This window comes from Neoarius graeffei, chromosome 16 (assembly GCF_027579695.1).
Source record: "Neoarius graeffei isolate fNeoGra1 chromosome 16, fNeoGra1.pri, whole genome shotgun sequence".
NCBI lineage: Eukaryota > Metazoa > Chordata > Actinopteri > Siluriformes > Ariidae > Neoarius > Neoarius graeffei.
The window spans coordinates 62,647,995-62,671,316 of NC_083584.1; the positions used below are offsets into that span (position 1 = coordinate 62,647,995).

Below are 23,322 nucleotides of genomic sequence, written 5' to 3' on the forward strand. Positions count from 1 at the left end.
TGCTATGATGTGAGTGTGCATTTGTTATTATGCTATGATGTGAGTTTATATTTGTTATTATGCTATGATGTGAGTTTACATTTGTTATTATGCTATGATGTGAGTTTACATTTGTTATTATGCTATGATGTGAGTGTGCATTTGTTATTATGCTATGATGTGAGTTTATATTTGTTATTATGCTATGATGTGAGTTTACATTTGTTATTATGCTATGATGTGAGTTTACATTTGTTATTATGCTATGATGTGAGTTTACATTTGTTATTATGCTATGATGTGAGTGTGCATTTGTTATTATGCTATGATGTGAGTTTATATTTGTTATTATGCTATGATGTGAGTTTACATTTGTTATTATGCTATGATGTGAGTTTACATTTGTTATTATGCTATGATGTGAGTTTACATTTGTTATTATGCTATGATGTGAGTTTACATTTGTTATTATGCTATGATGTGAGTTTACATTTGTTATTATGCTATGATGTGAGTTTACATTTGTTATTATGCTATGATGTGAGTGTGCATTTGTTATTATGCTATGATGTGAGTGTGCATTTGTTATTATGCTATGATGTGAGTGTGCATTTGTTATTATGCTATGATGTGAGTGTGCATTTGTTATTATGCTATGATGTGAGTGTGCATTTGTTATTATGCTATGATGTGAGTTTACATTTGTTATTATGCTATGATGTGAGTTTACATTTGTTATTATGCTATGATGTGAGTTTACATTTGTTATTATGCTATGATGTGAGTTTACATTTGTTATTATGCTATGATGTGAGTTTACATTTGTTATTATGCTATGATGTGAGTTTACATTTGTTATTATGCTATGATGTGAGTGTGCATTTGTTATTATGCTATGATGTGAGTTTACATTTGTTATTATGCTATGATGTGAGTTTACATTTGTTATTATGCTATGATGTGAGTTTATATTTGTTATTATGCTATGCTGTGAGTGTGCATTTGTTATTATGCTATGCTGTGAGTGTGCATTTGTTATTATGCTATGATGTGAGTTTATATTTGTTATTATGCTATGCTGTGAGTGTGCATTTGTTATTATGCTATGCTGTGAGTGTGCATTTGTTATTATGCTATGCTGTGAGTGTGCATTTGTTATTATGCTATGCTGTGAGTGCATTAGGTTTTTGAGGTGGATGAAGTATTTCTGAAGTTTCAGAAGTGAGTAAGCTGTTTATTTAACTTTAGCTTCCCCTACAGCCCTATCACATGTAAAAATATTTTCACTAAAATTGGAAATAAATTGTATGGTTATCTGTCCTAAGGCCGCAGTTATCCATAAGTATGCAGTGTTAGGCTTCTCACAGCAGAGGAATTTCAGCAAGCTATGCGTAGTTTTTTAAAACATAAAATGATTATTCATCATTAATATCATAAATACATACTTCCGTTTGGTTTTTTTTATATAACAAACCCAACCGTTTGAATATCGATTGAAATTTGAGGAAGTTACGGTCATCTGAAAAGTACATATCGCTATGAACACAGTGCACTGGGTAAGCCAGCGGTCTGAGGGAAGATGGCCGCCATGTGCGGACGTTCCACAGGCATCGAGTCTTCTATGTACATCTATGGTACTCTGTGCTAGTGGTTGCTATAGAAACGGTCGAACATGCGCATCAGAGATGGAAATTAATCAACGCCTTCTGACCAATCAGAGCCGAGGGCTGGCCCGCGCGCGTGTGTGTTTAATTTCAATGCTGCGTTTTAGACATTATATAATGCAGGGGGCGCGCGCGCGTCATTATTTCCCAACGCCCCGCCCTCTTCGTCTCCGCGGCGCGCGAGCCGAGTGACGCTGCTCATGTACTGCCACGTAATCCTGGTGAAAGCGGCGCACGAGCCCTGCACAACCCGAGCGCTCGCGCGAAAGCGGACACTCTACAAGTTAAAGTATCGGCGCGCGCGAGAGAGAGAGAGAGAGAGAGAGCGCGAGCGGCGCGTGGATGGCGTTACAGACCCGGCGGCTGTTCCGGACTCACGAGGGAACCGAACCGGACCGAAAGTGCGCGCGTGCACGCGACTCGCTGGAAGTTGGCAGTCAGTGCGCGTGCAGAGAGGTACAGTAGGGGTGTGTGTGTGTGCAGTAGAGAGAGACCGGGCCGTGTCCTAAACCGCTCTGCACTACTCCACTCTCTAACGCGCCCTACTCACCTCCAGCACAGCATTCTCATCAACAACTAACAGCCGGTTACAAACAACTCTTTATTATTATTATTATTTACATACTTTGCATGTCTAGAGGAACAGATGTGAGTTTGTAGTGTTGTATAAAATCACTCCAGGTGCTTGAATAACTAGTTTCCTAAGCAGCGGTTTATTTTTGGCCGCTCGGTAACCGGATCCAGCGGCCCCGGGTAATGTTTAAAAAACCCGCACTAATCTCCTCGCTTTCAGCGTCTAAACGCACAATTCTGACTATAAAGTTTGCTTTAGCGCGCTAACAGTGCTGTGAGAGAAGTGTTAAGATGCTAAAATCGTGTTCAATCCAAGTTTACTGAACTCTCGGGTCGTGTGTCCCTGTTTGCTTGCCGTAGACGAATAAAGAACGCCAACACGGGCAGTGCGCATGCGCAACACAGGACAGTGCAGCTCGGTTGCAATCTTTAAAGTCTGGAGAGACTTGTGAAGCCATCTGGCCGCCATCTTACCACTCGCACCGCTTGTGTTAAAGGTGCCATGGCATGGTGGTTTGTTGATGCTTTAAACGGGCTCGTGGAGGTTTCCGGATGTTATATCCGCAGCCTTTCTCGAAATGAACCCTCGGCACGTAGATATAGCCTCCTGGGAGAGAGCCCCATTTCAGCGCTTTTCCCAGTGCGTCGTTTTGTTAATGAGAAGCAGGAGGCGGGGAAGGGTAGAGGGCGGGCCATGGGGGGAGGGGCTTGACCAAGCTGCGCACACACTTAAGGCCAATTTATGCTGACAACGCAGTCCTCGCAGACGGTGTCGCAGATAGTGTCTGTGTAGCCCCCCCACCTTCACAGACGCTCTGCGTGCACCTCCCAAAAATTGTGACCACCGCAGAAGCCTCGCAGACAAGACGGCTCTGATTGGTCCACTCTACATCCGCTGTACACGCACTTCCGCTTCACTACTTTCCTGGTTTGTTTTATTTTCACGACCAGCATTTTTAAAAACACGAGCGAAGATGGAGCAGCATGAAGAGCGGTTGATTGAGGAAGTACGTACATCTATACGACTCCAGTTCTAGTCATTATAAGTAACCGGAGGACAAACACTCCACTAACCACACCCACCAACTACTCCTAGCGACTTCACGCCCCCTTGCGTTGTGCCGGTGAATAACATCGCACACGCCTATACTCCCCGCTCAACAATAAATTACAACTGTCTGCGAAAAGCTATCTGTGAAAGCCTTGTCGCAAGAGCATGCAGAGGCCTATACTCGCTGCTATCAGCGCCTGTAGCCATGCTGCTAAGACAAAACCCCGTTCTCCCTCGGACTCCTTTCGTAAACTCAACGTGACACAGAGAACAGAGAGTGAGAGTGTTCGGAGTGGTAGTTTACGAACGTATAATACCCTAGGCTTGAACACGCACTCCATAACCAAAGAGGATAGAAGCAGCAACTACAGCAACATATCGCTTATCCAACAGAAGACATGCATTGCGGAGCAATAGTCAAACATAAGCTCATAAGTTAGTCAATTTCCAGACTAAACTCAGTTGAACAGAGCATGCTGCATGCTCTTTAGTTTTGTAGCGCAGATTACCTGGCTAACTGCAGGAAGCGGTTAGCTGCACAGCTAATGTAGCCATTGCAAGGCTAACGTGGCACCGATTTTATAGCATGGCAAAACGACTTAACAGTTATACACTTACTTGTTGGGTGTTTGTGGCTGATGCGGCAGGGATGCTTGGTACGGACCCAGGCTTCAGTGACAGTTGATGTGCAAAACCTGCCCTGTACTGTCCCAAGTTGTGGAAACATTCCTCAGGAAAATGCTTCCGACAAACATACACCGTCTTAGGTAGACTCGACGGCGTATTATTGGAGTAAATAAAATTAAGCCACTGCGTCTTCAGGGGCTCTCCCGTCGGCAGTAAAAACAGACTCTTTTCTGTGTTGTCACATCCATGTACAGCGCAATTTCCATGTTTCGCTCGCTTAGGTGATGCCATGTTGTTGTGTCCTCTATGGTCTCCTCACTACAACTGGGTGGGCAATCCATACAGTGGGTGGGAATCCAGAGGGGGGGCGTGGGGATCATCTCCCTTGCTGACGTAGTAAAGGGAAGAGCTTACCGTATCAACGCGCCGTTTTGACGCGCCATTCTCAAATGTTGGGCATAGTTTGGTTTACACATTGTGAAATTTCTAGCCACTGGGGTGACTTAAGAAGGTCAGAGGAACTCATTTTAACGTTAAAAAACCTCAGAAAGTGAAAATTTCATGCCATGGGACCTTTAAAGGAGAACTGAAGGCAATTTTTTTTAAAATCAAAATTCTCTTTCTCATTTTATTAAATATAGGAATGATTGCTATTTTGTCGCTGCCAGTGTTGGGCACGTTACTTTCAAAAAGTAATTATAGTTACTAGTTACTTTTCCCAAAAAGTAACTGAGTTAGTAACGGAGTTACTTTGTCATTAAAGTAACTAATTACCAGGGAAAGTAATTATTCCGTTACATTTTGTTCCCCCTCAAAAAAAAATCAAATTAAATTCAATTAGTGTAATCATAATAAAAGTGAATGTTAAATGTGTTTAATGACTGAAATGGACACTTAACAGAACCAATCAGTAACATTATCTACACTATACTAATATTTTTGTGGGACAATGTGACTATCAAATTTAATCTATTTTTGTAGTTATTAAAATTGTTACTAATTACTGGCCACTGACGAGGACAAACGCTTTGTTCCTCGACATAATGTGCATTGCACGTACACATTTTTGCCTTTTATTTCAAGTAATGAAAAGTAATGGCTGTATTTCCAATGTGAAAGCGCAGTGCTGGGCTGACCGCTCGCCATCGCTGTGTCTTCCGATTGAAAGAGCGCGCAGTAGTGCAGTAGGCGTGGCCTACCTACGTATGTTGTCCAAATCTACTCTGATTGGCTTACTGTGCCGTTGTCTCGTGTCTCCCCGCCCCACACTAAAGCAGAATAAAGAAAGGCTGAACGAGCAGCGTGCCAGATGAAAACAGCTTTAATAAAGTAACACATAGTATTTTATTGTAAGTAACAGGAACGGCGTTATAATGATGTAAAAAGTAATTAGTTAGATTACTCATTCCTAAAAAAGTAATGCTGTTTATTTCTAACGCCGTTATTCCCATCACTGGTCGCGTTAGGCTGGTGGCCGGCGAGGGCCTTTCTGTGCGGAGTTTGCATGTTCTCCACGTGGGTTTCCTCCGGGTGCTCCGGTTTCCCCCACAGTCCAAAGACATGCAGGTTAGGTTAACTGGTGACTCTAAATTGAGCGTAGGTGTGAATGTGAGTGTGAATGGTTGTCTGTGTCTATGTGTCAGCCCTGTGATGACCTGGCGACTTGTCCAGGGTGTACCCCGCCTTTCGCCCGTAGTCAGCTGGGATAGGCTCCAGCTTGCCTGCGACCCTGTAGAACAGGATAAAGCGGCTAGAGATAATGAGATGAGGATGAGAATATATCGGTCCATATGTCAAAGTGATTGCCGTAAACAAGATGCGTTGAGACCTGTGCGAGACATCGTAGGACGGAAGTAAAACGTACAGTGGAAATCAAAGTAACCGACATCTGCCAACGTCATCAAAAGACGCGCGCGCCCTCTTTCGAATGCTGACGTAATCAAGCCGGAAGTTGTTTGTTTTGATAGCAATCAGGAAAGTTTGAAAAAAGTAGGCAGTGATTGTCATTTAAACTTGTTTTTGTGCAATACTTCGTTTGGAAAACAGTTTTCAAAATGGCGGCGCTGACACTTCACGTTTCGAAGTCTCGCACAAGTCTCATGAAGACTGCACAGATAAGCGACGCCTGCCGTGGACCAAACAAACTAAATTCAACACGGCTAAAAACCGAATAGGCCGATAAGTATAATATTTAATTGCAATTAGTTGCCGATACGAGTCACGATATAAGGTTACTAAAACTGAAAATGTAATTGAATAACATGTTAATTAAGAAATAAAGCAAGTTTAAAAATGACTTCAGTTCTCCTTTAAACTGTTGTATCTGATAATTTGCCCAAGAAAACTATCTTCTGACTCCCCCCCCCCCCCCCCCCCCTTCATTACCACCTCCTTAGGGCCTCTGCATGCTCTTGCGACAAGGCTTTCGCAGATAGCTTTTCGCAGACAGTTGTAATTTATCGTTGAGCGGGGAGTAAAAGGCGTGTGCGATGTTATTCACCGCCACAACGCAAGGGGGCACGAAGTCACGAAATCGCTAGGAGTAGTTGGTGGGTGTGGTTAGTGGAGTGTTTATCCTCCGGTTACTTATAATGACTAGAACTGGAGTCGTATAGATGTACGTACTTCCTCACTTCCTCGATCAACCGCTCTTCGTGCTGCTCCATCTTCGCTCGTGTTTTTAAAAATGGCGGTAGTGAAAACAAAACAAACCGGGAAAGTAGGGAAGCGGAAGTGCGTGTACAGCAGATGTAGAGTGGACCAATCGGAGCCATCTTGTCTGCGAGGCTTCTGCGGTGGTCACAATTTTTGGGAGGTGCACGCAGACGCCATCTGCGAGGACTGCATTGTCAGCATAAATTGGCCTCCTCCCCCCCATTCCTTACATATCTTTATAGTGCTCCGCTTCACTGTTGTTTTTTTTCTTTTCCAGTTCAGTCTTTTTTTTTTTTACACTACTATAATTTATGGAGATTATTTCATTTTTTTCTCTATACAGCGTACCTTTCTCTTTCATATATTTCTTCTTCCTTATATTTACTTTATTATACCAGCACACAGGCTGTACAATACTTCCTTTCTATTTAGGACAGTTGTTGAAACAGGATTATTTTCTCATGTTATTTGTTATTTAATCATGCACATTTTGTTAATTTGTGCAAGTAGGTGTGACGTGCAGATGATCGACATTGTCGATTGTGCTTAGCCTTAGGGAAATGGAAAATAACTCCTGACCAAACTCGAACAATAACGTATCTCTTTTTATTTGCATCCCTCGCTGCCATTTCTGCTGAAGGCTGCGGTCCTTCTTTCATTTAGGCTCCTGAGGCTCATTTATTTGAACCTTTGCGCTTGAGCTCTCACATTCAAGATTAAACATGTCTCGACTTGGGTGTTGATCTAGTCTGGGACATTTCCATTGAAAATCTGACAGTGTTCATCTCCGATATCAATGTCAGGTTTTTAACTAAGACAGAGCTATAGGGCGTTAAGGTATTAGGCAGAGACCCGTCCACCCGTAAATTTGACGGGCGATTGCCGATTTCAACGGGCAAGTATACACACAGACGGATACTGAAACGGACGATAATGCCGAAAATTTTCGCACATGAATACTCCCACATGTCATCCGATAAATCCAGTTATGTTCCGCCCACACACGGACTGGCCATCGGGAGTAGCGGGAGTTTTCCCGGTGGGCTGGTGGTTCAGCGTGGGCCGGCGGAGAAAAAAAAAAAAAAAAAACAGTTGCGCGCTGGCCTTTAATATGATAAGCAATGTTAACAGTTTCTTTAACAAACTGTTAACATTGCTTATTACAGTTGCGCGCTGGCCTTTAATATGATAAGCAATGTTAACAGTTTCTTTAACAAACTGTTAACATTGCTTATTACAGTTGCGCGCTGGCCTTTAATATGATAAGCAATGTTAACAGTTTGTTAAAGAAACTGTTAACATTGCTTGTCATATTAAAGGCCAGCGCGCAACTGTTTTTTTTTTTTTTCTCCGCTGGCCCACACTGAACCACCGGCCCACTGGGAAAACTCCCGCTACTCCCGATGGCCAGTCCGTGTGTGGTTCCGCCATCATTTACAAATCGTAAGAAACACAGTTTAATACGAAAAATACTGAAAACTTGAAATGAAAAATCAGAATATTTCATCGTTTCCGCCATTTTGGCCCGCACTGAATCTTGTAACATGCGGACTGAATAAATCGCGAATTCTGATTGGTCGAAAATTGCCAAACACCCTGCGTTGTAGTTTCCTCTTTCTTGGCGGGAGAACCGCATTTTTTTTTGCTGACTCACTCTTCTGGATCAAGATGAATCCCAACAAACGCCCCAAATTGAATGTGACAAAAACTGATTCGTTTTTCCACAAAAAGACAGAAAAGGTATGTGTGATACATTGATTAACAAGGGGGTTCATTGGGGTATGGTAAAATAGAATACTGTTGGGTTTTTTTTTTTTTATTAAATACTGTAACTAGATCAAAAGATTATATACAATTCATTGTTGTTTATTTTCTTTTCACTTTTGTTACCAAATCAAACACCATACATACATCTGATACATTCAGGAGTGAAACTGAAAAAAATACAAAGTAAAAATATGCAATATTTCTGATCAAAAATTACACGCCATTTCACCCTGAAAATGTCCTAGAATGCAGGAAATGAAGTCTAAATTTCAAAAATTTTCTGGGGGGGCATGCCCCCAGACCCCCCTAGAGGGACTTCGCGCCTGCGGCGCTCGTCTTCGCACCTGCGGCGCTTATCAGGGTTATATAAAATATTATTTTTGACTGGTAAATTTATTTTTCTGCCTAATACCCTATAGGGCGTCCATGCAAAATGATCTCACACTAGCGATCAATACTCCACAGGTGAAAAGTTCGTCCACGACCTTTGACCTGACGATTTGTACAGTTCACTGCTGCACATGTAGGCATTTTTCTTCTAATTTCTCACCAGCTATATAAATAACCTGTCCAAATTTTGTGTAGCTTCTAGTAACCTGAATGACCGTTCTGCTCCGTGATGCGAGTGGTAAGATGGCGGCCAGATGGCTTCACTCTGCCGAGCCGATGAGCGTCCAGATTTTATATTAGAGCTCAGTCAACTGAAACCACTGTGTCGGGAATAAAACACTTTGAGTCGGGCTGTGACAGAAAAATAATCAACAACAGGCAGCTGTGATGATCTGGAGTTATTATTTCCATCTTGAAGTTGATTGCTTTCCTGGAGCAGCACGCCAGGATGTGTTTTATTCCTTTTAAACCATGGCGATTCGCCTATAATTCATTCTTATTTATGAATATTTCAAAATTTTACATTTAATGTTCTGGGGAAACAAGTTAGTTCCTGCTATCAGTCATGTTTAGATGTGTTGAAGTTAATAAGATGAAAAAACAAAACACGAAGCTTTTCATGTTACCAAGAAACGCAAGGCAAGGCAAGTTTATTTATATAGCACATTTCATACACAATGGCAGTTCAATGTGCTTTACAGAAGCAAAAACAAAAACAGTAAACAATAGAGAAATAAAATTACATAAAATAATTTTATTTTTAATCTAAAACAATTAATTAAAAGAATTAAAAGAAAATAATAAGAATTAAACAACAGTAGAACTAAAATAATAAAATGCCAAAAAGGAGAAAAAGAAAAAGAAACCAGCGGAATAAAATAGAATAAAATTAAAGTAAATTTAAAACATGCAGAGAAAGTAAAGATTATAAAAAATGTAAAAATATTAATTATTTAACAGAAAGCATCTGAAAACAGCTTGGTCTTTAACCTAGATTAACCTGAAAAGTGTAAACTCCTGTCCTGAAGACTTCACTGCAGCGGAAAACCTACCAACACTGGAGACTCCTTCCTGAAAATGTTAAACGTCTCCTTTACGCAAAACTTAACCATATCAGTGATTTTTTTTTTTTTATTCGTTAGCAAACAGTGTTTATTATGTGGCGCGTTTGCTGTACAAGCCCCTGCGACTGAGCCGTTATTATAGAAACCGTAATGTATGTTAGCACTGAGAATTAAACGGCACAATAGTATAATGGTGTGTGACGGTTTAGAGTAATTTATAATCCGGCTGTATGCTCCCTATACAAAAGCACAATACAGTGTATGAAATAATGGCTCATACACCCTACGTAGGGAATTTGAAGTTGAAATTCAGCGCTCGGCAGCGTGTACAAGTGCACTCAATAGGGTATGAGAATGTTTTTCAAGCTATTATCTAAACGCATCCTGTTTCCTCGTCCACTTCCTGATTCCTGGGCTGGGTGGTGTGGAAATAGGCTTAGACAGCGGTGTGCACGCATGCACACTTGGCACAGTTGCTATGACTATAGGGAATTTCTAAAAGGGTTGTAAATGCAAGGGGGGGGGTCACTGATTCTCTTAAATCAGCCTGCTGCATATGCATAGACTACCGTTCAAAAGTTTGGGGTCACCCAGACAATTTAGTGTTTTCCGTGAAAAGTCACACTTTTATTTCCCACCATAAGTTGTAAAATGAATAGAAAATATAGTCAAGACATTTTTCTGGCCATTTTGAGCATTTAATCGACCCCACAAATGTGATGCTCCAGAAACTCAATCTGCTTAAGGCTGGGCAGACACTGTGCGAATTTTGGCCCGATTTTGACACGATTTTCACTCGTGCGACTATTTTGGAGATCGGGCCAATTTTTGGCTCAATCGTGCGTCTCGGATCGTGTAGTATATATGGGGTAACGACAAGCGATTAACACCTCACGACCTCCTCCCAATCGATCGGATGAAAATCAAACCTGTTTGAAATCCTGGTCGCCCATCGTGAGGCTATCGCACTGTTGAAGCAGCGTCACGAGCCGATTTACCTCAACCTGTCACACTACGCATGCGCGAACACAGATACGGAAGAAAAAACAAACACTGAGCAGCACTTCTGGTCTCCTCTTCACGTAACTTAGGCTACATCCACACGACAACAGCAACGAGATGTTATTTAAAAATATATCGCGTCCAAATGGGCAACGATCAGTAAAATATCAGGTCCATATGGCAATGCAACGCTTGCTGAAAACGATGCAATACACATGCCACACCTCTAGGGGCGCTGTAAGACGGTCCCTTCGGAGACACCAGAACAATAGAAGAAGTAAGGACGCATGCGCATAAACTATTATGCGCGAGACTTCATATTAGCCACAAAGTCAGGAAAATCTGTTCGTAAAATTACATTATAATGACCAAATACAATGAAAAGTATTTTTCCAGTCTCACCTGTGAAAGGTAATCCCATGTGATCTCGTTTGGACGGCAAACCTGTTGGTACAGTTAAACGCAGCTAATCTTTATTCTCCGCTTTGACCTATCCAATATGGCGGCGAGGATGACGTATGATTCTATGCGGAAGGCGGCGTCTTTAATGGTCCGGAATAAATTGAATGCTACATGTTGATGGATTAATTTGTTGTTTCTCACCTGTGAAAGGTAATCCCATGTGATCTCGTTTGGACGGTAAACCTGTTGGTACAGTTAAACGCAGCACATGAATCTTTATTCTCCGCTTTGACCCATCCAATATGGCAGCGAGGATGACGTATGATTCTACGCGGAAGGCGGCGTCTTTAATGGTCCGGAATAAATTGAATGCTACAAGTTGATGGATTAATTTGCTCTTCTACGCCCTTTTTGAGGAATGTATTGTAGGACTAAAACCAACATCTGAAGAGGTGAAATCGCTCCTTTTTTTTCCTATTTTTGCTGGCGGGATTGACTCTGCCCTAAGGGCAGAGTCTCTCTCTCTCTCTCTCTCTCTCTCACTTTGCACCATTACACAATAAATATTCACAGTGAAAATATTTTGTAAGCGTGTTTCATGAACCAAGTTATAGGATTTGTTGAAAACTTGCATCGAGTTTGTTACACTTCTACCCGGTGTGAAGCACTCAGTCATGTGGTTGTGACGTCATCGTAAACAAATCCGTTCTACTCATCCAGACGACTTCACAACGGCAACGTTGCCAGATCTTTCCACTCTGGAACCCGTTCTCAAAAAGATTGTGTTTTGGGCACCCAAAACGCCGGTGCCGTGTGTACGCCAGGCCGAAACGATAAGCAATTGTATCGGAGTCACCTGAATCCGTTGTCGTGTGGACAGGGCCTTAGAGATGGGATTTATGGCTCTTTGATGGGATCCGCATCTTTGTGATCCGTTCTTTGAAAAGAGCCGTTCAAAAGACTGGCTCATTTGGCTCTTTTTTAAAATATGTATTCAGTTTTAAGAAGACAGTGTCTAAAGAAGCCAGATCCCTCTGCTTAGACAGTGACATCAATATTTCTGGACATACCTTTTATATAAAGCAATTGTAGGACTAAAACCAACATCTGAAGAGGTGAAATCGCTCCTTTTTTTTCCCCTATTTTTGCTGGCGGGATTGACTCTGCCCTAAGGGCAGAGTCTCTCTCTCTCTCTCTCTCTCTCTCTCTCTCTCTCTCTCTCTCTCTCTCTCTCACTTTGCACCATTACACAATAAATATTCACAGTGAAAATATTTTGTAAGCGCGTTTCATGAACCAAGTTATAGGATTTGTTGACAACTCGCATCGAGTTCGTTACACTTCTACCCGGTGTGAAGCACTTACATTATTGTAACCCCTAAACGCTCATAAATAACCATTAAAAAACAATGAGGGCTTCAATGAATGTCCATGCAGAACGGCTTTTCTGTAAAAAAAAAAAAAACACTCAAGAACATAATCAAGAACGCAAGAATATTTTATAGAAAAACATTTGTTTTACAAAAATATTTAAGTCTGAGATACAAAATAGATAAATAAATAAAATACACAAAAATAGAACAAACAAAATGACGACAGAATAAATTAAATGAACGTCCGTGCAAAGTAGTTTTCCCACAATATTATCATTAATATCACACAACAACATTATAAACTATCTGAAACACAGTACAGGAAAAGAACGACAGAAAGAACGGCTCCCCCAGCTCGAGACTCGGTTCTCATCGTTCATGCCTAGGAGCCGTTCAAAAGAATCGGTTCGTTCGCGAACGTCACAACACTATTCACGTTGCAGTTCCGGATACAAGAATCTGGAAGTATGGAAGTACAGTGTGAGCAGTCAGATCGCATCCGAGCATCGGATCGTATAGCGCGAGAACAGGAATCGTAAGCTGCGTGCTGTTCACCCCTGCGATTCACTCGTACAGTGTGAGCAGCAGCTAAATACCGCGATTGAAAAAATCGCACAGTGTCTGCCCAGCCTAAAGGAAGGCCAGTTTTATAGCTTCTCTAAAGAGCTCAACTGTTTTCAGCTGTGCTAACATGATTGTACAAGGGTTTTCTAATCATCCATTAGCCTTCTGAGGCAATGAGCAAACACATTGTACCATTAGAACACTGGAGTGAGAGTTGCTGGAAATGGGCCTCTATACACCTATGGAGATATTGCACCAAAAACCACACATTTGCAGCTAGAATAGTCATTTACCACATTAGCAATGTATAGAGTGGATTTCTGATTAGTTTAAAGTGATCTTCATTGAAAAGAACAGTGCTTTTCTTTCAAAAATAAGGACATTTCAAAGTGACCCCAAACTTCTGAACGGTAGTGTACATTATGCAAATCATATGCAAATGTTATCCATAGAGACCTGTGATCGTCTTCTACTACTTTTGTGTCCACATGCTTCCTGCAGGTTAATGACCCGGATTGTGTAATTTATCTGCAGCTGTAAAGGACTCGGCGTGTGAGCGAGGACTCGCAGATGCCATGCGTCAGCTGAAGGGCAAGCCGAAGAAAGAGTCGTGGAAGGATAAGAAGGAGCGGAAGCAGGCGATGCAGGAGGCGCGCGAGCAGGTGGCCACCGTCGTCCTGCCCACACTCGCCATCCTCATCCTGCTCATCGTCCTCTTCGTCTACGTCGCCACCCGGCCGGGAGCCGTCCAGTAGCCGTCCCCCGTCTCGCTCCTGCTCTTTCGATACCTAGCTATTTATATTTGGCGATTCTAGTCCCGCTTTTAACGCGCCCTCATCCACTTTCTCTCCTTTCTCTCAGCATTAACTCACTAGTTATAACGAGTTGCTAGTTACCATGCTGAAATAACTAATGCGGTTAATATGGTACATCAATCCCATGGTGTCATTATGTCGGTTCCCAAGGCGTACAACGGAACATTTGGGCTTAAGTGTCCGACTTCCTGTCCAGGTGTACTAATGTGAGCTAATTAGCAAGGCAGTACTGCTGGTCAGTCGGACAGTGCAGCACATTATGGCTTTGACTTTCAGGGCTTTTGAGATGGAGTTTTGGACCAATACTCCGTATGAAGCCTGATGTCAACTCGCATACTTATTGGCTAGCATACAAGTTAATTAACAATCCAGTACTCGCCGGCCACTTTACTAAGAACATAATAACATAAAATCACGCAGATACAAATCAAGAGCTTCAGTTAATGTTCAAACATCAGAATGGGAAAAATTGTGATCTCGCAGTGACGTGTGACTTTCTTTCACTGCGGCGTGGGTGTTTGTTTGAGCCAGATGGACTGGTTTGCGTATTTCCGAAACTGCTGATCTCCTGGGATTTCCCCACACAACAGTTTCTGGAGTTTATACAGACAGGATGGTGTGAAAAACAAAAAACACATTGACTGACCGTTCTGTGGGTGGAAACAAACACCTTGTTGATAAGAGAGATTGAACAGTTCAAGCTGCCAGGAAGGAACTCCTATAATCACTCTTTACAACCGTGGTGAGCAGAAAAGCAACAGCAGAACAACACATTGGGTTCCACGCCTGCAGCCAAGAACATGTTCCTATTAAAGTGGCCGGTGAGTGTGGTTTGAGTGAAACGGAGTGTGCAAACTGAGGGTAAAGTCGACAAGGGTGCATTAAAACCAGGATTGGAACGCACCGTTAATATTTAATCACGTTTAATTCTCCAAGGAAATACCGTTCAGCTACATTGCTCTTCCCGCCGAGGTTGAGTATATTCCTCCCGTAGTGCTGCAAGGGCATATTGAAGATGATATTGGAACATGACCCCTGCTTAACTTCCTCCCTCGAACCCCTAGATGTCCATTTCTGCTAAGTCGAATTAAGCTGAACTGTTTCCTCTAGCAGTCATGCGACGAGGTGAAACAGGAGGCCATTTTGGCTCGGTCAGAGCCTGAACCTAATGCCTGTGGCGGCCATGTTGGCTCCGTACTGCGTTTACAGGGTTTCAGTTTCATGCCAAAGCAACCGAGATTCAGGAATTGAATCAGGACTCGTAAGAAAGGTTCCAGACTTCAGGACTGAACCGAAGTGTGTGTACACACACACACACACACACACACACACACACACACAGAGTATTAATAATACACCAATATATTTGTACTCGGTTCAAGGAGATGCCAAAACACACAAGTTCTTTCTGTGAAATACCATCAATATCATTTACATTAACATATGGATGATTTTTTTTTTTTTTCATTTAAATGCCAAGCTACAACCTATATCATTTCCCTAATTTAACACACTCCTAATTTATACCTGTGTCCCAAGCGCTAGTTCCTCCACTACATGTAGTGTTTTCTAACAAAACGTCAGCTTTATTATTATCTGTAACAAAATATTAACTCGTATAAAAACAAAGGTAGCTTTATGGTCATTAACGTTAGCTTTTTCTCTGTAACGTAGTTAGCTTTTATCTCCTATAAAGTTAGTGTTATTCTCTGCAAAATAAACGTAGCTTTATTCTATGTAGCATAAAGTCGTCTTTACAATCTTTAACGTAAAGCTCGAGGTCGTGCGTTGAGCTTCCTTGTGTCGTCTGTCAGTATTTACCTCAGGGTGCTGGTTCACGGCGCACGCTAATCTCGTACGCTAATTCACTGAAAGTTCCTCCGAGACCTACATGGGGACATTTCTGATCAACAGAAGTCAGTGACTGACACACACAAGCTTTGGGCTTATGTTTTATTTAGATCTGTTTTTTCTAGTTTAAGAGGGGGAAAAAAAACCCCCGGCTCGTGTCTCGTGCAAAGCGATCGGAAATGATGTCGCTCTAAAGACAACGTGATTTTTGGGAGCGTATTTACCCCCTGCGGGTCTCCGAGGGTTAACGGGGCAATATTTTTAGAAGACTGTTTCAAATCGCATGTTATTTCTTTGAATAAATCCATACGCCAGCGTTTGGGACACAGCCTGTGTGCGTGGAGTGTGTTATGTTAGCATTGGAGCAGATTTCTGGGTACTTTCTGTTGCAGTGTGTCTCTCCATATCCCAAAAATGTTATTCTAATGTAAAGACAACTTTTTTACATGATGCAATGTTGAATTAATTTGAAAGTCATTAATATTCGACGTGCCCATGAAGACAGTGTCGTGTAGAAGTGAAGTCTGGATGAAATGTGCTCATGATGAGGATGGTTTTATGATATTTGTTGCACTAGAAAAGACCAGCAGGCCAAAGTGTTTCAGAAACATGCTAATGCTAACTCTCCCAGCACTCACACGATTTACATCTCAACGACCTTCACGTGCTGTTTGTTCGCTAATTGGAAAAAACATCAGCATAAACAAGCAACGTTTCTTTTTTCAGCAGTGTTCCTTGAGCAGTGGTGTTTTAAAAAAAAAAATTGCCAGAAGTCGCTACTGGCTCTCTGAAATGTCGCTAAAAGCGTGCCATTCACAAATTGGTGAAAGGTGATCTTTGCTGTTACTCAACCAAGAGAGAGGAAAAAAAAAGGAAAGTAACGAGAAGCTGCCAAATTTGTCACTCGATCCAATTTTTAGCTGCAAGTGAAGATCAAAAATTCAATCAAGAGACAAAGTGGCTAAACTGGAACATCGTTGTGCTTTTCAACCAAAAGGGAGCAGGTTCTTGAAGCGGTTCCGTTCCAGATTCTTTGAACCTTGGTACCAGCCAGTGAACCCGCCCACATTTCCACCAGCTTTGAGTGGAACCATCGCTGGTTGTTAATGAGAAGACTCCATATGAACGCTCCCTCTTGTGGTATTCATGAGTTTGTATGTGGAAACCACCTCAAAGCTCGAAGTTCACGAGATGTGACGTGCTTGCTGACGTTTCGAGAAACGGCGGAGACCACGGAAGTACGTTTTTCAGTGTATGATGAGGTTTTTATTTATTTTTCTCATTTTAGTCTTGTTTTCTCGGTAATTTTATAATATTTTCAAGGAAAATGATATTCCCAACAGCCTCATGTTTTCATTGTACCTTTTTGTATTTCCTACGTTACGCTCAATTGTTAATGTTGCGCTGAACGAGTAGTCCTTCGGCGTCCACATGCTGCCGTTTCCGAATAACGGGGTTCTCATGACGACGCCACTCGAAGGCCGAGCGTTTCGTGTACGTGACGTCCCATGTTGTCCTCACAATGCAGCATGTAATCGAGGATGCGTCATCCATCCAGTGTTGGACAATGGAAGTACACAGTAGTAGCAGGATGACGGATCACATCGATGACCTCCAAGCTTTTGTTCTGCTGTTGCAGATATTTGTTAACCAAACTGACACGCCCAGTGATGATTCCATCCAAGAACCAACTTTTCAGGTTCTGACCTGATTTACTTTTGATTGAAATGTTTGAAACGGGTCACAATCTGATGCGTAGAACAGAACAGAACCGGCTCCCTGTTGGTGGAAAAAAAGGGTATAAGGTAGGAGTGGTGTGGGTTTTTTTTTTTTTTTTTATATATAAAAGTGTTGAGAAACAGCACCCCCTGTTGGAGAGTAATATCTATACACTCGAGACTCTTAAAGTGCCATTCCACCATTGGATGTATTCTTTGGCATAAAATACAATATATTTTATGACAACATGACTAGACAGAGAAATCTTTTAGCTTCAAAATGATATATCAAACATCATTTTTTGACAACGACAGGTATATTAATTTTGCGACCAAAGTCACCTACCCTTTTAATTTCCGCGCGGTAGTGAAACGTGATGTCATCGGCAGGTTCCCCTTCTTGTGTACCACGTGTTGGTCTATTTTTAGACCAGGAAACCCCCAAAGTGAGAGTGTCATTTCTCCTCGTATATGGGGGCCAAAAAAATTGTGAAAAATTTTGAGTTAATCTTTCAGTTAGCTAGATTTATTGGTATTAGCTAGATTTATTGGTATTATTTTTATCACGTTCTATCCGCCATTGCTGATATGTGCCACGTCACACGTCACGTGGTACACAAGAAGGGGAACCTGCCGATGACATCACACGCGGAAATTAAAAGGGTTGGTAACTTTGGTCGCAAAATTAATATACTTGTCGTTGTCAAAAAATTATGTTTGATATATCATTTTGAAGCTAAAAGATTTCTCTGTCTAGTGATACCATTTATATATGTTGTCAAAATATATTGTATTTTATGCCAAAGAATACATCCAATGGTGGAATGGCACTTTAAAACAACTTTCCTCCTGCGATAAACTGCTTTTGTTTTTGATTTGAAAACACTGCGCTGCTGATAATCTTGCCAAAAATGTATGAAAGACATTTTAATACAGTATTAGACACTAACAGTGCTGTTTTTTTTTTTTTGTTCGAGTGAAGAAACGTCAGCGCACGCACCATAGGACTGAGAAATCATTTCAGGCGGTTGTACGTAGATTTGTCACTTTTTGACGAGTCGTAACTAATTTGCACAGAACCGAGTCTCATTTCAAACGCCGCTTTGTTGCCAATATCGCCCGTATATCAAAAGGGGTAACCAGTTAACGAACGATGCAGCACGTGGGTTGTCGTTCTGATGTAATCTCAACGCACTAGTGCACGCTCCCAATGACACATGACTACAATTTGATTTTCATACCAATGTTAGTGTGAGAGTTATCATGGGTTTGATATCGTCACTATGAAACGGGGAGCAGAGGAGCGATGAGCAGCATGTGGAATATTGCGATGTGTAATGTGTCAAAATGATTGTCGCATTCTCATTTTTTTTTCATAAAGTATTTCTTTTATTTCTGCACATAAGTGGACCTTAGAACCAAATCTGAAATCAGTGTGCCTTGATCAGATGTGTGTATTAATGTTCACAGCAGCCAGCAGCGTGTGTACGGACACACGCGCACACGGAGTAGTTGTAAGATTCTTCGACTGGCCTTCAGTTAGTACTGTGCCTTAGGAATCTATTAAACTATAAACCAGTGACCAAGTGACTGAATTTTCTGTGTAAATTCATATTTTTCTTTTTCCTTGTTGCTGTTTCTATCCGTGCTTGGTTTTAATTTGTCCGAAATGATATATTTTACTCCCAACCACTGCGCCTTTTCAGCTCTTCAGAGGAAAATTAAAAACTCTCGCGATGTGTGTAACGTTTACAGACGGCACTATCGTTTTATTTTCCGATGATCCCAATACTGCTCATATCGAGACCCAGCTAACATGATAATGGATTTTTTTTTCAGCTTTTAAAAGCTTCACGACGAAACTTTTATAAGTTACATTATAGGAGCTAGGGCGGCACGGTGGTTTAGTGGTTAGCGCTATCGCCTCACAGCAAGAAGGTCCTGGGTTCGGGGCTGGTGAGGGCCTTTCTGTGCGGAGTTTGCATGGTCTCCCCGTGTCCGCGTGGGTTTCCTCCGGGTGCTCCGGTTTCCCCCACAGTCCAAAGACATGCAGGTTAGGTTAACTGGTGACTCTAAATTGAGCGTAGGTGTGAATGTGAGTGTGAATGGTTGTCTGTGTCTATGTGTCAGCCCTGTGATGACCTGGCGACTTGTCCAGGGTGTACCCCGCCTTTCGCCCGTAGTCAGCTGGGATAGGCTCCAGCTTGCCCGCGACCCTGTAGAACAGGATAAAGCGGCTAGAGATGATAGATGGATCTCATTACAGTGGTCCCCGTGGAGGGGTGGGGTTTACCAGGCAGCAAGATGATGAACAGTCAGCTCTGGAAGTTGATGTGTTGGAAGAAGGAAAAATCAGTACCCTATGTGTCTGTGGCTGCTGCTTATAAATAAAACTGTTTTCTGACCCCATGTCCGTACAGTAAATATCGCATATATACACGTTATCAATGATTCTCGCCTCATCTCTTACAAGCATCACCAAGCTGTGAGCAGCATCCGGGCTTGGAGTATTGTGTTTACTGTGTTTTATTCAAAATCCAGTGCTGTGAACTATATTTTCAAAACGGTAAGAAAGCACTTGTTCATGAATTGTCTTCGAAGCATTATTTAGTACGAATGAGCACACTGGGTTTCACAAGTGTAGTGTAAAGACTTTAAAATAAAATTTAACAAATTAAAGCGAAAAGCAGAAGTTTGATATCGGTGCCAAACCCTTTCATTTGACCTTTCAGAAGGACCAAACAAAAGCTGTGAGAATCAAAAGGTACAGTTTCTGAAAATAAACACCACTCACTCGATATCGAATCAGTAGCCTCGGCGAACCGCGAGGTGAATCTCGTTTATCTTTTTATCTGCCGATTATCTTCCGATACTACGAAGTTATAACGAGGTTTCTCTTTCTGGTTCTGATCGGTTCCGAAGTTTATCAAGAAGTAGAACGGCTTAAGAAGTAGAAGTGCTGATTGGTTACGAAGTTTCGCTATTGTTCCACTCATTCTTACAACACAATGACATCATGGCTTCACCACTCGTTCTTGCGTACCTTTGATATCGCGAGATCATGATTCGCCGTTCTGGTGATTGTAATGCGTATGCGCAGTGCGCTATCGTTCCACTCATTCTTACAACGCGATGACATCGTGGCTCCTGCCTCGCTTCTCTTCGCCTGTATGAGGCAGTAGCTACAAAATCCATAGATGCCTCCATGTTTGTCTTTCATAAGCAGCAAGCGAGCCAGCTAACTGTGATGAGTGAGGTATAATTCCCTCCTCAGAACACTGAGCTGCGTCCACAGCGGTGTCGATTCCCCAAGCGAATCCGTGTGTATGACGACGCAGTCGAGCTCGTTTAAAGGGAACAAGTGCTGCTGTTGGCTGATGATTTGACATCACTGGGTAGAGGCGTCTCCGAGGCGGAATTTGAATTGTTTCTCTTCCAAGTCTGACATTTTACAAACCAAAATGATGACTGCTTGAGAACTTGAGTGATGTAGCGGAGTTTGAGGAACCGCTCTATCAGAGCCAGAACTCCCACCGCGCTGACGTTTCGACACTTGCGTTTTGTTCTGCGGCGTTTCCACGAGCAGTGTTCAAGTTCTTATTTTAATTTAAAATTATAAAGCAAGAAAGATTTCCCGGTTTTGGCCACACCCATGTCAAGATGACGGATACAGCAGATAGTAGCATTATGTATTTTGTTGTTGTTTTTAATACTCACATAACTATTAAAACGGCATCCGATCTACACCAGTGGATCTCAACTGAGGGCCGCCATTTTATTTTTATTTCTATTTACTTAGTGGAGAAAATCCCAGTCCTGCATTATTAATATCGCACAACCAAATCATCCTGAGCAAAGAATATCAGCTTGGAGCTAAACTGTTCTCCACGAGGTGAATCTCGTTTATCTTTTTAGCTGCCGATTATCTTCCGATACTACGAAGTTATAACGAGGTTTCTCTTATTTCGTTTCTAGTTCCGAAGTTTATCAAGAAGTAGAGCGGGTAATCGAACTCCATCAGGATAAGTGCTGATTGGTTACGAAGTTTCGCCATTGTTTCACTCATTCTTACAACACGACGACATCGTGGCTTCACCTCTCATTCTTGTGTACCTTTGATCTCATGAGATCAACTGTTCATATCGCGAGATCACGATTCGCCGTTCTGGTGATTGTAATGCGTATGCGCAGTGCGCTATTGTTCCACTTGTTCTTACAACGTGATGACCTCGTGGCTCCTGCTTCGCCTCTGAGGCAGTAGCCACAAAAACAGGCAAGTGTAAGGAGCAACTTTGACAAGGGCCAAATTATGATGGCTAGATGACTGACTGACTGGGTCTGAGCATCTCCAAAATGGCACATCCTGTGTGGTGTTCCTGGTAAGCAGTGGTACGGAACAAAAGTGGTCCAAGGAAGGACAACCAGTGAACCGGGGACAGGGTCATTGGAGCAGGAAGGCTAGCCCATATGGTCCAATCCCACAGAAAGGTGTCAGTTACAAGAAAGAAGCAGCATCCATGTGAGATCTGTAGCTTGTGTAAATGGACTTTTTGGAAAAACTTTGTGGAAAAACACATGCGTAGCAACAAGTACCTTAATACAAAATGCCACAAATTTGTACAGTTATCGGCTGCTCCAATATTTCTGCTAAGGCTGGAGTCAGACTGTTAAGTTTACCCGCTGTTAAAATGCGAGAAAGACCCCAAATGGAAGATCTAACCCATGGACGACAGAGACAGCGGCTTACAAATCTGAACAGATCGGACATAAGAGACCACCAACAAATATATACGAGTACGTGCAGATCATTTCATAAAGGTTACGGTTTATATTTCTATCGTAACCGTTTCTCATATCTACAGTTCACACTGTAGATAATATGAGAGGGAGATAAAGATGCGACATACTGGAAGTGATATACATGTAAGTGCTACTCCAATTTATACTGCAGTTACAAATGCAGAGCAAAAAGCCCCAGGAAAATGTAGGTAGTTGAGCTCAGTAACATGTTGCCTTATAGAGACGTCAGTAATTAGTTTTGGTTTTTTTGGTTTGTGTAACATTTGCCCACATCAGGAACCTACTAGATCCTTACAGTAAACTTGCGCTAAACAGTAAACGATAGTGTTAATCAGTTGATACCAGTGACGAAGCTAGTAGTTAAAGGAGAACTGAAGTGATTTTTAAACTTGCTTTATTTCTTAATTAACGTGTTACTCAATTACGTTTTCGCTTTTAGTAACCTTATATCGTGACTCGTATCGGCAACTAATCACAATTAAATATTATACTTATCGGCCTATTCGGTTTTTAGCCGTGTTGAATTTAGTTCGTTTGGCCCACGGCAGGCGTCGCTTATCCGCACGATCTTCACAAGACTTGTGCGAGACTTCGAAACGTGAAGTGTCAGCGCCGCCATTTTGAAAACTGTTTTCCAAACGAAATATTGCACAAAAACGAGTTTAAATGACGATTACTGCCGACTTTTTTTCAAACTTTCCTGATTGCTATCAAAACAAACAAAACTTCCGGCTTGATTACGTCAGCATTCGAAAGAGGGCGCGCGTGTCTTTTGACAACGTTGGCAGGTGTTGATCGCTTTCCCCGTGTCCGAAATCCCTCCCTACTCACTACATAGTGAGGACGCCATTTTGTAGTGCTGTCCAAAACCTTAGTGAGGATTATTTACACCCTATATAGTGCACTCAAAGTATCCCACAATGCATCACAAAAAGTAGCGTACAATGATGGTCACTAACCAAAGCAATATATCTCATCATGCATTGCGGTTGCACTGAAAGAAATCAAATTAAAATCTCAAATTTGA

The 23,322-nt window shown here is 42.0% G+C and overlaps 1 protein-coding gene across 2 annotated transcripts; it reads left to right on the forward strand.

Moving 5' to 3' along the window:
- Positions 1-1,860: 1,860 nt before the first annotated feature.
- On the forward strand, positions 1,861-17,751 carry smco4 (single-pass membrane protein with coiled-coil domains 4). 2 transcript variants are annotated; one of them, XM_060943358.1, is made up of 2 exons: positions 1,861-2,099; positions 13,646-17,751. In XM_060943358.1, exon 2 carries the CDS (start codon positions 13,687-13,689, stop codon positions 13,864-13,866), a length of 180 nt encoding a protein of 59 aa, XP_060799341.1. In that variant the 5' UTR covers positions 1,861-2,099; positions 13,646-13,686; the 3' UTR covers positions 13,867-17,751. The 2 variants fall into 2 exon arrangements, with proteins under 2 accessions (XP_060799341.1, XP_060799340.1); XM_060943357.1 differs by having other exon boundaries at positions 2,012-2,229.
- The last annotated feature ends 5,571 nt before the right edge of the window (positions 17,752-23,322 follow it).